Raw genomic sequence first — 13,976 nt, 5'->3', positions numbered from 1 at the left:
GCGATACGGTGTTCGACTCGGGCTAACATCTGAGTCGACAGTGGGGAATAGGCTTTGGACGATGTGTTTCATCCCAGACGGGTCAGCTGCGTTGAGCTTTCTTACTACCATCTTGTACAGAATCGGGAGATTTTTATATATTGGGTTTTATTTGTTTCCATTTTAATTTATATCTGTCTCTTTATTTTATATTCTCACACCAACATCAGCCGTTTTATCTCGTCAGAGGGTGCTCACATTGCACGACGAAGAGTGTGCAAGAGAGAGACAGAAAATGAGTAAGCGCTTGGCTGGCAATTCATTTGTTCCTTCTAACTATAATAGTAATCGGATATGATTTAGATTCTGCAATATGGTAGATATAGGCATTCTCTGCGATTCTGCTTTTTCGGTTTTGGCGAATCCTTGAAATTGTGGATGCCACAGATTTTCGTTCTTTGTGGAGGTGGAAAGAGCTGGGCGAAATTTTGAAATAGTACATTACCAACAGTGTGATATTCCAGGAGTCTGGTCTTATAAAATTAAATTATTCAAAAAACTAACATATGCAGGTGACGTGAGTGGGTTTTGTACACCCAAAACGATGGTTGCAAATGCTTAGCCAGAGCCAAACTTTGCTTCCGCTCTCGTTTTGTGTGCCTCGTATCGCATTACCCACACAACAAACACTTTGCCAGGGCAAATCAGAATTGTAAATAGCTTCACATAAATCGATTACCTGGACGGTTTCCCGTAAACCGAACAAAAAAATGGAAAATAAATAAAATATTTTTAATATGCGCATAAGCTGTTCTGGCTTGCTTGATACTCTTCACAGCGATGGGGTATATTCAATCGCAGGGCGACAAACTGGGTGGTAAATCTGGTTGGGTAGATCAGCAAAAAATCCCCAAAACTGTTTTAAAATTTTTAAATTCGCGCTTTCATAATTTTTACTCCGCATCTACAGCCGGAAATCACAAAAAAGTATAGGTTGAAAAGATCAATACACTGTTTTGCTCGTTTCATTTTGATTAATTGACTTGTTTATGATTACCAACAAACTGTTGTACTTTTTAATCCATTGCTGACAAACAATGGCCTCAGCGCGGCATTCCAGACATCCCCAAACTGTTCTCCCCAGCTGGCAGGGTGTGCAGTATTCGCTGTTCGCTGGCAGGAATATTCATTCATGTTCCTTGTTGATACACTCTTTGACTTTTCCCAGATTCAGCTTTTTTACGTTACGAGCATTTCACGTATTTCCTTATTCCGTCGGAGCAAGTGGGGGGGTGCCGGTGCCTTCAAGGTGACTTACCATTGATTTCGACTGTTGGAACTTTTACTGAGAAAGGGATGGAACGGTGTTCTTTGAGCTTTGAAGCGCTGCGAGGATTTAATTTTATTACCCTTGGCGGGGTCGCCCATGGAATTAACATGCTGATATGATTAAGTGGTTCGTTGGTTGGAAAAAGTGCAGCACAAGGGCAGCTTAAAGCGGTTTCTGGGGATGGTAGTGGGTACAGGGCGTAATAATGGCAAAGAAATTGCCCCGAGTTTCTTTGCAGTCCATGTCGGGTGAATCGAAATTGCTTGGCTTTTGGTCACTGATGCTGCATGTGGGGCATAGTGGCTCTTTCTGGCTCAACCTATTCATCCCTCCCTGCTTGCTGGAGTTATTAACTTTCGTTTTGATACAGTTTAATGTTATCCGTGCCAACAGTGCTCGGTTTCCCCACTAGCTCCAAATAAAACTTTTCCTGGAAGCTGCATTGCCTTTTACCCAAAAGTTCACCCCCTACTGACACAATTGATTGAAATTAGATGAGCTTTTCATAATACAAGCCACAGCTCTCCCTCTTTTCCTCTCTCGACGTCTCCCTCCGCTTTGTGTGCGTGAGCCTCTTACATTAAGTGGGCTAATGGCAAAGGGCCCTCCCTCCTCCCCCTTGATTCAGGGTCCTTCTGTCGCTGCCGCAACTACTACGCAACATTGTGCGATTACCAGGTAAAAGTTCGCACAGGTCCCGGATCCGGCGAACGCTATTATCCGTCAAGTTTCCCCTGAATGCGGCAAATTGGTTATTAAAAGAGTCAACCAGTCCGCGCATGAGCAAGGCAGTCTAAAATAAATTGCGAGGCAAGGAATTCGCTCTGAATTAATAACAAACGTTATTTAATAGATATCGCAATGAAATTTGGAACCTTAGACGATAAAACTACATTATAATCGAGCAAAAATTGTATATAGGTTAAGCTAGGTTACAAATACATAATAGGTTACAAATACACTTTTTGTAATTATAAACTTAGTTATTTAACAAAATAATATACTCGGAATCTGAACTAGCTGAGCATGAGCTCTTCCTTCATTGCTTTATTTGCAAGTGACAAAACTTTATTTCATTTTCTTTTTAATTGCAAACTCTGTAGAAGGTCATCCAACTATAAATATATCTTTCTCCTGCCCTTCTAATAACCGTTCCTTATTAAACTGTTCGATCTTTTCAATGCCCTAAGGGATCTGATCCACTTTTCCACTAACTTGCTGAACAAAGTTTCTTATCTGTTTTTGTCTTCCGTTATATAGATATTGAGGACAATCATAACTATTGAACACATGGTAGTAGCACTACTTAAACCTAAACTATCCCATGTAATCGAACGTTTAAAAGATGTAAAAACCTCTAAATGAAAGTTCATAATTTAATTAGATTAAACTTTTGTAGTTTACTTTTTGTCGAACTTTTGCCACATCAACAAAAACAAGCCAATAGTTTTTCATTTCAGATATAACAATATTTTTACATATCATGTGTATGGGAAGTGTACCTGTTGTGGGCACGTTCTGGTTTTGGGCACCGCCCCGTATCTTGAACAGCAAGCAGATGCTACTGATCTGATTATGGTAAGTCGTGTTTGATGACAGTACGAAGCTTTCGTGCTGATAACGAAACAAATGTATGCATTTGTGTAGTAGCTGTCAGTATAATATAGAAAATTTGCAATACAAAAATAAACAAAAAGAGATTTTTATTGCGTTCGAAGAATATATGGGTGTGAATTTTGTCTAAAAAGGTGAGTATTTCATTTCGTTTGCAGTATAAATTTAGTTTCTCTGTTGCAAAAATGTGTGTCACTTCCGGTTGCGTGTGTTTGGTTGAGAAACTGTGTAATATCGTTGTCTATGTTAACGTAACGTATTTTAAAACTGTTTTTATGCATTTAACGTCTAGTCAACACCGAGAAAAATTGGTTTATTAAATCGAGTCAAGCCATAAATAAATTTTATCAAAAAATGTATATTTAAATTCACTGGCCCGCTCCAAAACGGCTCGTACGATTTTGATTAAATTTTTACATGTTTGCTTTGGAGACCATAGTAGTTGATAGAGATGAACAAAATTCTATTACCTTTGCAGACACCTGAGATATAGCCTGGGTATACTCTTTTTTGGAAAATGTTACTGCTTTTCACAAAATTGTATTATTATTTTCATCTGGTTGTTACTCCAGTTGAAGTTTTTGAAGTACTCAAAATTAGTATTCGGCTATATTAGATTTGTGGTAAAAGTGGATGTGTCTAACGTCCAGAAGGAATCGTTTCCGACCCCATAAAGTATATATATTCTTTATCAGCATTAATAGCCGACTCGATTGAGCCCTGTCTGTCTGTCCGTCCGTTCGTCCCTATTAGCGCCTAGTGCTCAAAGACTATAAGAGCTAGAGCAACGATGTTTTGGATCTAGACTTGTGTGATATGTCACTGTTACAAGAATATTTCAAAACTTCACCCCGCCCTCACAAAGGACGCAAATCTGTGGCATCCACAATTTTAAAGTCGCGGCCGTAGCAGCAACTCACAACGTTCCCCCTCGTTTTTCAGGACTATATTACAAAGTTTTAGATTTTAAAGCTCAGGAAAAGTGGAAATTAATTATTTTCTTATTGTTTTATATTTGATTTATATAAACACGTTTAGTAGGTGTCGTTTCTTTTAAAAGTCTATGGATAACCGCTAAGCTACAGGCATGGGACCAACCCTCGCAAAACAACATGCTGCTGTTACATACCGTTTGGTACGTTGGAAATAAAAAATTTCTCAGTCGTAGTTCGAGGAAATACAAGTAGTTTTAAGATATACGGGTCTGCTGGATGGATCAAGAATATGTAGATGCAGAAACTATTTGGCAGTAAGAAATGGTTATTTCAAAATTTAATTTTTGCCTGTATGTTACAAAACTTATTATGCTTTTGAATATTTTTTCAACTATGTGTGACATACTAAAGTTAAATGGAAAAACGCAAGCTTACCTCTGAAAATAAACTTACCTAAGACGAATAATATTTTGTTTAAATTATAAAACTACAAACATACAAAAATCATTAAACATTTTTGAGGCCCTCGGTCTATCAGAAAAGTCGGTTTGATCCCAGAGGTTGTTTTTTAGCTGTCGAGCTGTTGCATAGTGCTATCTGTGCAGAGAAGTGTCATTAGAAGCCCTTCTCCGCATAGCCTCTGAACTAATTGAGTAATTTGCTCAACTTGATTGCTTTCGAGTGGAGTTGTCAAACAAATCCTGGCACGTGCATCACCTACAGCCGTACTCGTGCATGCAGCCACTAGGTCTGCGCCGCCACGGTCCCGTCTCTTTTATTATTTCGCACTAATTAACGCTTTGCGACAAAAGGTGGCGCTCTATGTTTTCAACGGTGCAAGTGCTGCAAGTGCTGATGCTCGTATTGCAACTGAACCTGCAACTGGCACTGCCTCTGCTACTGCTACTGCTACGCTACGGGTATTGCCGCCACTCCAGGGGCACTTGTGTGGGACGGGCTTCGTCCTAATTGCTGTTTATGAGCGGGCTGGCCCAGTAATTAAACAATTTCTTTCGGGGCGGCGTTGGTAGTGTTGCCAACTCCACTCATCTACCATGAGTAGAACACACATGCACGTATTAAAAAAAAAAAACCAAACATAGTGCTTATTGATAATATATCAGAAGTTAAAAAATAAATTAGAAAATTTTCTGAGTATACATATGTTGCATCTACGAAGAGCTATGGATGCTGAAACTACATCGGCTCCGCTGTGTCCCGCTCAATGTAGTAGGGCGCAGCCCCGATCTGCTTGCACTTGTACTTCAGCTTACAGCACTCGGGGAAGGGTTTGCCATGGTAGATCCGCTCGCCTCGATTGCAGTTCTCAATGCGTAGTTTGCCGCAGCTGAAATAAGGAACAATTTTTAGTTTGATGTTTTCCGAATCTGTACACATTAATATGTACAAATATATGATATATTCAAACCACTTCTTATGTGTGTATGTAGTGCGTAAATGAGTTGGTAAACTATAAGCTCGCTTTCGAGAGTAAAGTAGGAAAAAGCCAGTAAGGAAGCTAATCTCAGTACAGGAGTGCTTCAAATACTTCCAAGAAATTTTCACCCACGCTTCGGTACTATTGTAGCTACAATGATCAGTCCCTATCGATAGTGATGAATTATAGTCATTAAAGATGTTCATATGAGAATTTCCAAGGATAAAAATTTACTGGTAGTTCGTTCCCAATATTATTTTTAAAATGTATTATACTTTAACTAATTTAAGCAGTACCATTTGATTGAACTTGATGTGAAAGTTTGTTTTGTTTCTCTGTTTCCTTTATCTCGTATTAGAAATATGTATACTACAAGTCGTAGACATTAAGCTATCAAAAAATGGCACAATCTCGGCTGTAGATATATATATTTTTTAACTTTTAATAACCCAAAAAATTTGTATCCCTTGCGAGGGGACAGTATTAAAGCCAACCCATTTTTGAATGGCATCAATGCACAGCATTCTTAAATTTAGACCACCCGATTGGCTTAACTAATGTGTCGGAGGACTCGATATGTTTGTACGACTTGTAGTACTAGTACATACATATGTATGTACATGTAGTTATGTCATCCATCTCTTCTTGGTTGACCTACAATTTAAAGTCATGTTTTCGCTTTTTAACGAACTTGAGACTCGGCGAGAAGTCGAAAGTGGTTGGGATCGAGTCACGTCAGAGAGTCAGCGTTTGTGTGTGTGTGTGTGTGTGTGTGTGTGTGTGTGTATGGGTGCATATGTATGGCTTATCAGTGGCGTGCTGTGCTCATGGCCAAGCAGAGTACTCTACACTCACCCCTCGATAAGTATGGAGCCGTCCTCGTTGCATGTCAGGCGCTGGCAGGGCGAGATACCGTTGTTGACACCCGACTCCAAAACATCGCCCCGATAAGTGCATCTGCCGGGATTTGCTGCAATGACAAACACGGATAAATAGGTAGCGACTCTCCGAATAGCGACTCCGACTTAGTGCGCATCCGCTTACATGGGTCCGGCGGTATCAGGCCTGAATAGGCGTTCACCTGCGCCATCAGCAGCGCACCGCCGATAGCCAGCCAGGCCAGAAAGTGTGTGTAGCGATCTTGGAACATTGGTGCTACCGCGCTCGTGTTCAAAACTGCACTGAATCCGACTCGATTAAGACTCCCATGCGATTAGATCCGATCCGCTGTTGTCAGCGCTACGCTCTATACCCACACATAGAGATCGCTGAATCGTCGCGCTGTCTCGTTTCCTCCCGTCTTGCCGCTGGGAGAGCCGTCAATTAGGGTTTGTGTTCATTTTGTTGTTGTTTATTATTGTGTATTACTCTTTAATTGAAGAATAGAGCGTCGAAGCCTAGCGTTGGCGGCTCGTCTCATGTGCGTGGCCGGGTCAGGCGGCTTATCGGCCATAGCCAACTCAAAGGGTGCGGTTGCTGTGGCTGTCCATTTACATCATTTTACTGTCTTAAATTATTTTAGAGCACACCAGAATGACGATAGAGAGGGAGGTCTTTCATACACACATATATTAAATTATATTGGCTGTTTTTCTAGTATTAATCGGTATTTCATATATCTGATCTGAGCACTGCTCGGCAAACAAGGCACAGCGAAAAAATTTCACAACAAAAATTTCTTATCGGTTTCATACAAGTATCATCTCATCATTTTCTCGCTAAGACTTTTTTCGGAACTGAGTACTAACCGAATACCATAAACATTCATTAATACATTACATAGTAGCACTAACCATACAGTATATATGTAGATGTGCCAGTTTATACAGCGAACATGTCGTACATCGAACACAGAAAACTGGATCGCCAGGGTCTTCGGCTCTGGAGTTCGGCTACCGCCGCGTCATCAAGAGCCAGCCAGGAAAGCAACGCTTTGCATGTGTTTTACCAAGGAAGGAAGCCCTAGGAATCATCTAAAATTGTATGTTCTCGCCGAGTTGTTCTCTCTCAATGGAATCCGGGGAAGTGTACATGTGCCAAGTTCTTACGAGTTTTGGACGAGATCGACTGTCCTGATTCTCACAGCCGAGAGTCAATGGTGAGAGGCTACAAGATCCACCCCATAGGCTTCCACCAAACGCCTTACCCGCTGCGATTGATCACTTTTCAAGAGTGGACGGACTTTCTACTGCACGTCCACAGACTTATGTTCGCCAACTTCTCAGCACTTGAAGAGTGGGCATTCGGAAAGGTCATGTCCTGCCTCCAGTCGGTAAATGGGGAGCCACATCAGACGCTGGACGAGAACCGAAAGCTGCGCAAGGACCTCTGCGCTATCACAAAGTTCCTACAGAAAGCCTATCACCGGAACATTTGGGACACGGACACGGGCCTTTCATTTGTCCACCAGTTGCTGGGCATATCCCGCGAGCAGCGTCACCCTATTCCGGCAGGCCCCAAGGACAGGATTTCATGTCTATTGTGCATTAAGTATCTTCAGAATTTTGCTCTCCTGCTCATCTTTCACAGAGAGTTTATCCAGAAAGCAAGAAGCCACCAGAACCCCGGCTCTCTCCATTTCTTCCTTCGGCATCTTGGAAAACGGCACAGGCTGTGGCACATTCGCAAGGCAATCCGTGACCTTCTGCAGCTGATTAAAAGCCAAATGGGAACAAGTTATTAATTGACTTCATTTTGTGTTCTATTTATTTCTATTCTTATAATATTGTATAATACTCTCTATACAATACTATACACTCAAAGAAACCCAGAACTCTTAAAACGAAAAAAGCATACAATCACATATTTTTGTGAACAAATATTGTGCGTGTTATACTAACCCATGAAAAGCGTTTCTTTGCTGGTTGATTCATGATGGCGCGGCGATGGCTGGACGTCAGAGTCTTGTAGAAAGTTAATTGAAAACCAATGATCCCAGGTCCCAATATGATTTACGAATTGTTTATTCCTTCTGAGAGCGCATTTCATGATATATATTTCCCGGATAGGCGGCCAGAGGCTTCAACCTTAACTTTTTCGTGTCCTGCAACGCTCTGGGGATTTCCCCACTTTAAATCAGTTTCGGGTGCCCTCTTTTTGAACCGGGGGCCCGGACGGTCTTACCAGATCGCGTGCATCGCGCCAGCAGCTGGCACATTATTTACGTACGTACTTCGCAGGGGCATACATTACCGACATCGTCTTCCCTCCTGCACCATGCTTTGCCCCATCGGCTTTGATCGGTTAAGTTTTCCTTGCTTCCCCCTCCATTCACCTTTTCCATTGACAATCTTTTCTTGGTTCTTATTCTTCTATTTTTGTATTCCTTCCAGCTCTATTGGCCGAAACCCTCTCTGGCCACAAACTGCTATGCCGCGATCCACTCTCCACCAAACCCCGCTAGGTAAAGTAATTAAGTTATTAAGTTATTATTAATTTACTTTACTTAACTCTTCCTTTTATTTTACATACCGATACCGATACATATGCCCACTATCGTTTGCCAGGAGCATCACTCTTCTGGTCTTCCTGTTCATATGAGCGAGTGTGCGCTCAATGACGGCTGTCTACTACAGGCACCTGACCGGCGAACTCCCCGCCGGCTCCTGTGCACGGGTCCACGATGCCGTGCGCCCCTCGGGACATGATTCCTGTCGCGCGATGTTGTGGCCTTTGCCCTGGGCGACCCTTTTGTCCGGCCACTGCAATGGCCCGCTTCCTTGCGTCCCACCCGGTTTTCTCCGCCTTTCCAGTCCGCTCGCCGTCGATACCTCCTCTGCGGGTGATTCCACCGTAGCCCCTCGTCCCTCGGGAGGTCCAGAGAGTATGCTCCTGGCTAGATTGTGTCAGTACTGGCTGTCCTGCTGCGGGCTACAGCCATTCCGCTGCTGTGTCACTGATTTGACAATGTCCGCTGCAACAGGAATTGTTGGTTCACGCCCAAGGGAAATAATTTCATCAAACCCCCCACTCATACGCCACCAAATCAAACGATGAGCATCAGCTTCGAAGCGCGTAAGTGAGTCAGTATATAATTATGGGTATACTTATGTACCCCAAAAACCAAGTAGCATCCGATTTCCCACCGTCAGACGGAGTCCTACCCAAACATCACCGAGCGTGTCCAAGCCAGACAGAATCGCGTCCCAAGTCCTTTGATCCGACCATTTACAACAAGGACTTTGTTTATTGAAAACCACAGCAAAGGCTACCCGGGCTACTAGATTTTAAATAGATCTCATTGTTGGTCGGTTTAAGGATATACGCTTCCATTCACTTAGATAGTAGATACAAATATTATCCACTTCTTTATATATTTACACTAGCATAGTTTTGAAGAATAATCATCTGACTGACAGGGGTTGTTTCAGGCCGTACCAAAAGATCAAGGATATTTTTCCAATTACCGGAACCTATGGAACGGCCAGATTCGCACACAAACAATGGGATAAACAGGATATATATATAACTGGTCAATAGAGGATCCTTGACCCTTGAAAGGGACTTTATGTGATCAAGGATGTTATACTCAAAAAGAGTAGTGGAACTGGATGTGGGTAACACCCAGAAGAAAGCATTTCAGAACCCATAAAGTATATACATACTTGAACAGCATTAATAGCCGAATCGATTGAGCCAAGTCTGTCTTTCCGTCTGTCTATGTGCCCGTCCCTATGAGCGCCTACTGCTCTTATTGCCAGATTGCCGAATCTGGATCAGATCGGATCAATTTTCATTATTTTTGTTTAATGTTAGCGTACTGCCATTCTGCCTAAGTATCGGGTATAAATGGAGAGCTGCGGCCTTTTTTTCGTAATGTTTATTTTTTCACCGAATTTTTCAGCACCAAAAGTATGCAACACTTTTTTGAATTCGCTAAAGATGCTTAAGTTATGTAAGACTACAAAATTAAGCAAAAAAAAAAACAAATTAATAAAAAACTGAACCCAGAAAAAAAATATTGAAAATTTCCTAGTTGAATAGTAATTGGGTAGCCCTGTATTCATCAAAAAAATTACAAAATTCCAATGTACGGTACAAAAAACAGAAGTGGATTTTGACGTTGGGGTACACGATTTTAAAACTCTGCAAACTGGATTGGTATACAATTTTTTATGCTAATATATGAAGTATTGAGCGTTTTTTCAGATTATTAAATGTTAAAAAATTCCTGTTTTTTTTGCTTTAGGTCCGCGAAGGAATCTGAAGTACTTTACTGGCGTTGCGTTACCTAACATAAATCCATGTTAAAAAAAGTTTAAAAACCTACCGTTAGCCGAGATTGTGTTAATTTTCTGGGATTTTTTTTTATAGTGTACAAAAATGTAAACTCTTGCTTATTTTAAAAGTAAAGTAGTACAAAAGCAAGTAACTTTTAAAACATTTCGAAAATAATGTCGTGGTAAAACTATATGGAAATCAGTTTTTATTGACTTTTAATGTTTTATGGCATTGTGGACCTTTCGGCGGAAATTCCCATACGTATGTACATGTTTATATATATATATTTATGTTCCCCTACGGCGCTTTGCCACGCAACTTACCTCCAAAAAATTCACATCTTTGTTGTTCATTTTTCCACCATGTACCATATTCTGCCGTACAATATATTCTCTATGTACAATATCTGATGGCCAGAGAAATCCCATGAATTCTATGATACATTTTTCAGAAATCTGATAAATTTAATCACTCAAACTATAGCAAAAGTATTTAACAGTTATTAAAACTGCCGAGAACGAAAATTCATCAAACTCTTTAATTAGTGTATAAAAAACAACAATAACTCTTTTGTCCAATTGACTTTCCCGATTATACAGAATTCCCTGGGTCGACATTGAAGGATATTTATTGCGGCCCCGCAGATAATTTTCCTATCCTAAAGCTGACATTGGGACTCTATTTCCACAAATCAATTTTTGCAAAGAAAAAAACCAGACTTAATGAAATGAATTCCTTCGCTTAATCTGATACGAAAAGCAAGAAAATTGTGTGGCAACTTGAGCAATTCCATTGAATAAAGTCGAAAGTCTTCTAGCTCCTCGCATCCCACAATGCATCCCCTAACGGCTGTTAAATTTTTAATTAAGTTAAAGTGTTGTCAAACACTCCATTCAGCCAGTTCGCTGCACTACCCCATGCCATTCTGCTCCCACTTCGGTGGCACTCGGCAGTCGGAACCAGAAGCCAGCTGACAGGAAAACATATCAGATATGCTACATACTGTACAATGTAGATATGTACTCATATACTTACATATGTGTGCACTATGTACAGAGTCTTAAGGAAACATATACGACATTTTGGCTTTGTGCTAGTTATGCATGCCTTCATTGTTTCTTTCAGCTATTCTTTTCATTGCATTTTCTTACAGCTCCCCGTGACATGTGCCACCCACCACATGGCCATAACCACACTTTAAGAACATCACCACACGTCCCCCACATCCAGCCACAGCTCCTATACAGCCCAGTGATAGCAGGATGAATTGTACGAGTATGTTACCAGTGGTCACGGTCACTTCGAAAAAACCCTCGATAATGAAAATGAATTTTAGAGCATATATTTGAGTAGCTTTCAGCAAAAGTTTATCGACATAAGCAATGCTCTTTTACCTATTTCCCTATTACCTATTTCTTATCTGCATTTTGTGATACATAAAATGTAAATTTATTTCAACTGGAGCTCAATAAAAGTTAGAACAACTACGGTTCCTAGTCATATGGGTCATATGTCTTTAAAACTCTTCCATTAGAAGAACCGCTGTGAACCGAAAAATTGCAGGACATATTCACCTTCGGGATCCGATTTGTGTACATCCCGATATTTTTACGGTATTTAGGTCTACGGAGGTACATATGTATTTTGGAAAGTCCAATGACATTAATATTTCTGCAGTGTACAGCATTTTCTTGAGCATCACCCACGCCCAGGTATCTGAGCATTGCCGTTCCTGCTATAAAAACATTGCGGATGTGCGTGGGTTGAGTTATTTTTTTGGTAACCAACATACGGGATCGCCCGCAGAGCCAACCAATACACACAGATACCAGAGACCACAAACCAGTTGAACGGTGCTCCCGCAAGCGGCTCAAATCCCCTTCCACTTCCACACAGCCCGCGGCAAAGAGCATCACCAAAGAGCAGCCGACTCAACATCTTCAACCATCAATAAGGATTGTTTTTTGAATTAGACCTTTCTTAAATTAAAAAATATGTGTTTGTCATATATTGTGCCAATTATTAGAGATTAGAGAGTTTTTTTTTCCATTTTCTGCCTGAATGGAAGTCCTTAAAATTTTAAATAATGGAAAACTTGTTGGAAAAGAAAAAAATGGCTCAACTAATGAAGATGAAATGTACTGTAACGGCAAAATGCGGCATTTGAAGATTAGTCCACCGTTTACCCATCGATACCTATACCAATTAATATAGCTCACAAGGAATACATTTATTTCGTCTTTTCCGGAGTTTTCGAAGTAAAAAGACGATAAAATTAACCCACAAAGTGTTCAGGTAGCAGTTTATGCATGCATCGGCATCAGGGAAAACATGGAGACAGATAAAACATTCTAAGATTATAATCAAATAGGTCATTATGTGGAAAGGTGATAAGCGGAGTGCAAGAATTAATATTACAACATAAGTATTGGCGGGTGTTTCCTCTATGTTGTTCCCAAGTGCGAGCAGAACACAAAGGGATCGTGGAGGGATACCCCTCGTATCATATGAAACGAAGGCTTCGCCTTATTTCTCTTTCATGCAACCACAATGTGCCACAGCGAAATGTGGACGGGTGATGTACCCATTAGGTTGGTACGCCTACAGTGTTACCCATATCTTTCACTTTCTTTTTCCGGTCTTCCAATATTGATCCAAGTTGCCAGGAGAAGTGTATATGTTATATAGATCAACTGACGCAGTATAAATCCACCACGCCCCCGATCTGCAAGCACAGGAACATAACGATCCGCCGTCATATATATACATGCATTTACATACATATGTATTTATAGGTATTAGACCTTATTAGACCTTACTTTGAAAAAAGTACTCTATGTAACAGGAATTCTGATTTTGTACTTGGGGCTTGAATATTTTGGTTTTTATCTGTTGGCTAAATTACAATAAAGTGCTTAGAGAATTGAACATAACTTAGAAGCGTCCTCTACACCGTTTTTTATTGTTGTTGAACAAAAGTTATAACTTGGTTTTTCCATGATGTGAAGGAAGAAAACAATATTCACGGTGCCGTATGTTGCTTTTGAGCGCTCGAAACGATGGGAACTTGGAAAGATATGAAATGGAATACTCGAACAAATTTAGTTGCGTGTCTACCCTTCCTGCTCCACCTTCAGATGAAATTCTGCCACTAAATGCGATTCAGAACTTGCTCATCTGCTGGCCCTGCATAAAAACCACAGCTGCATTCACAGGAAAAACAAACCACTCAGTGCACGGGTTCGTAGCCCCTTTGGAGCATGTTGTTAGCACCAGCACCAGCATCAGCATCAGCAACAGCATCAGCCACATACACAGCATCACAGCGGCGCAGCTAATTCGCATTTGATTATTTAAATTAGCAAAATGAGTGACAGACCGGGATGGAGCGAACCAAATACACGCGCCCAAATTGGACAGTTTGTGCGGCTGGTGTCCGAAAAGATCCAAAAATAAACAG

The 13,976-nt window shown here is 40.9% G+C and overlaps 1 protein-coding gene across 1 annotated transcript; it reads right to left on the bottom strand.

Annotated features, from left to right (window-relative positions):
- Positions 1 to 4,937: 4,937 nt before the first annotated feature.
- LOC6600720 lies at positions 4,938 to 6,461 on the bottom strand. Its single transcript, XM_002025754.2, has 3 exons — positions 6,341 to 6,461; positions 6,152 to 6,266; positions 4,938 to 5,206 (listed from the first exon to the last, which is right to left on the bottom strand). The coding sequence occupies exons 1-3, from the start codon at positions 6,444 to 6,446 to the stop codon at positions 5,056 to 5,058; spliced, it is 372 nt and encodes a 123-aa protein (XP_002025790.1). The 5' UTR covers positions 6,447 to 6,461; the 3' UTR covers positions 4,938 to 5,055.
- Between the last annotated feature and the right edge of the window lie 7,515 nt (positions 6,462 to 13,976).

This window comes from Drosophila persimilis, unplaced genomic scaffold (genome assembly GCF_003286085.1).
Source record: "Drosophila persimilis strain 14011-0111.01,24,50 unplaced genomic scaffold, DperRS2 tig00000793-arrow-arrow-pilon, whole genome shotgun sequence".
NCBI lineage: Eukaryota > Metazoa > Arthropoda > Insecta > Diptera > Drosophilidae > Drosophila > Drosophila persimilis.
Note: the sequence above shows the minus strand (reverse complement) of the source record. Positions and strands in the feature narration are given on the sequence as shown.

Excerpts from the sequence above, each read along its gene's own strand:
- LOC6600720 (XM_002025754.2), bottom strand. The coding sequence starts at position 6,446 with ATGTTCCAAGATCGCTACACACACTTTCTGGCCTGGCTGGCTATCGGC. Across the intron at positions 6,267-6,340 it reads CCTGATACCGCCGGACCCAT|CAAATCCCGGCAGATGCACT; the intron begins GTAAGCGGATGC and ends TTGTCATTGCAG. Across the intron at positions 5,207-6,151 it reads GGCTCCATACTTATCGAGGG|CTGCGGCAAACTACGCATTG; the intron begins GTGAGTGTAGAG and ends TCCTTATTTCAG.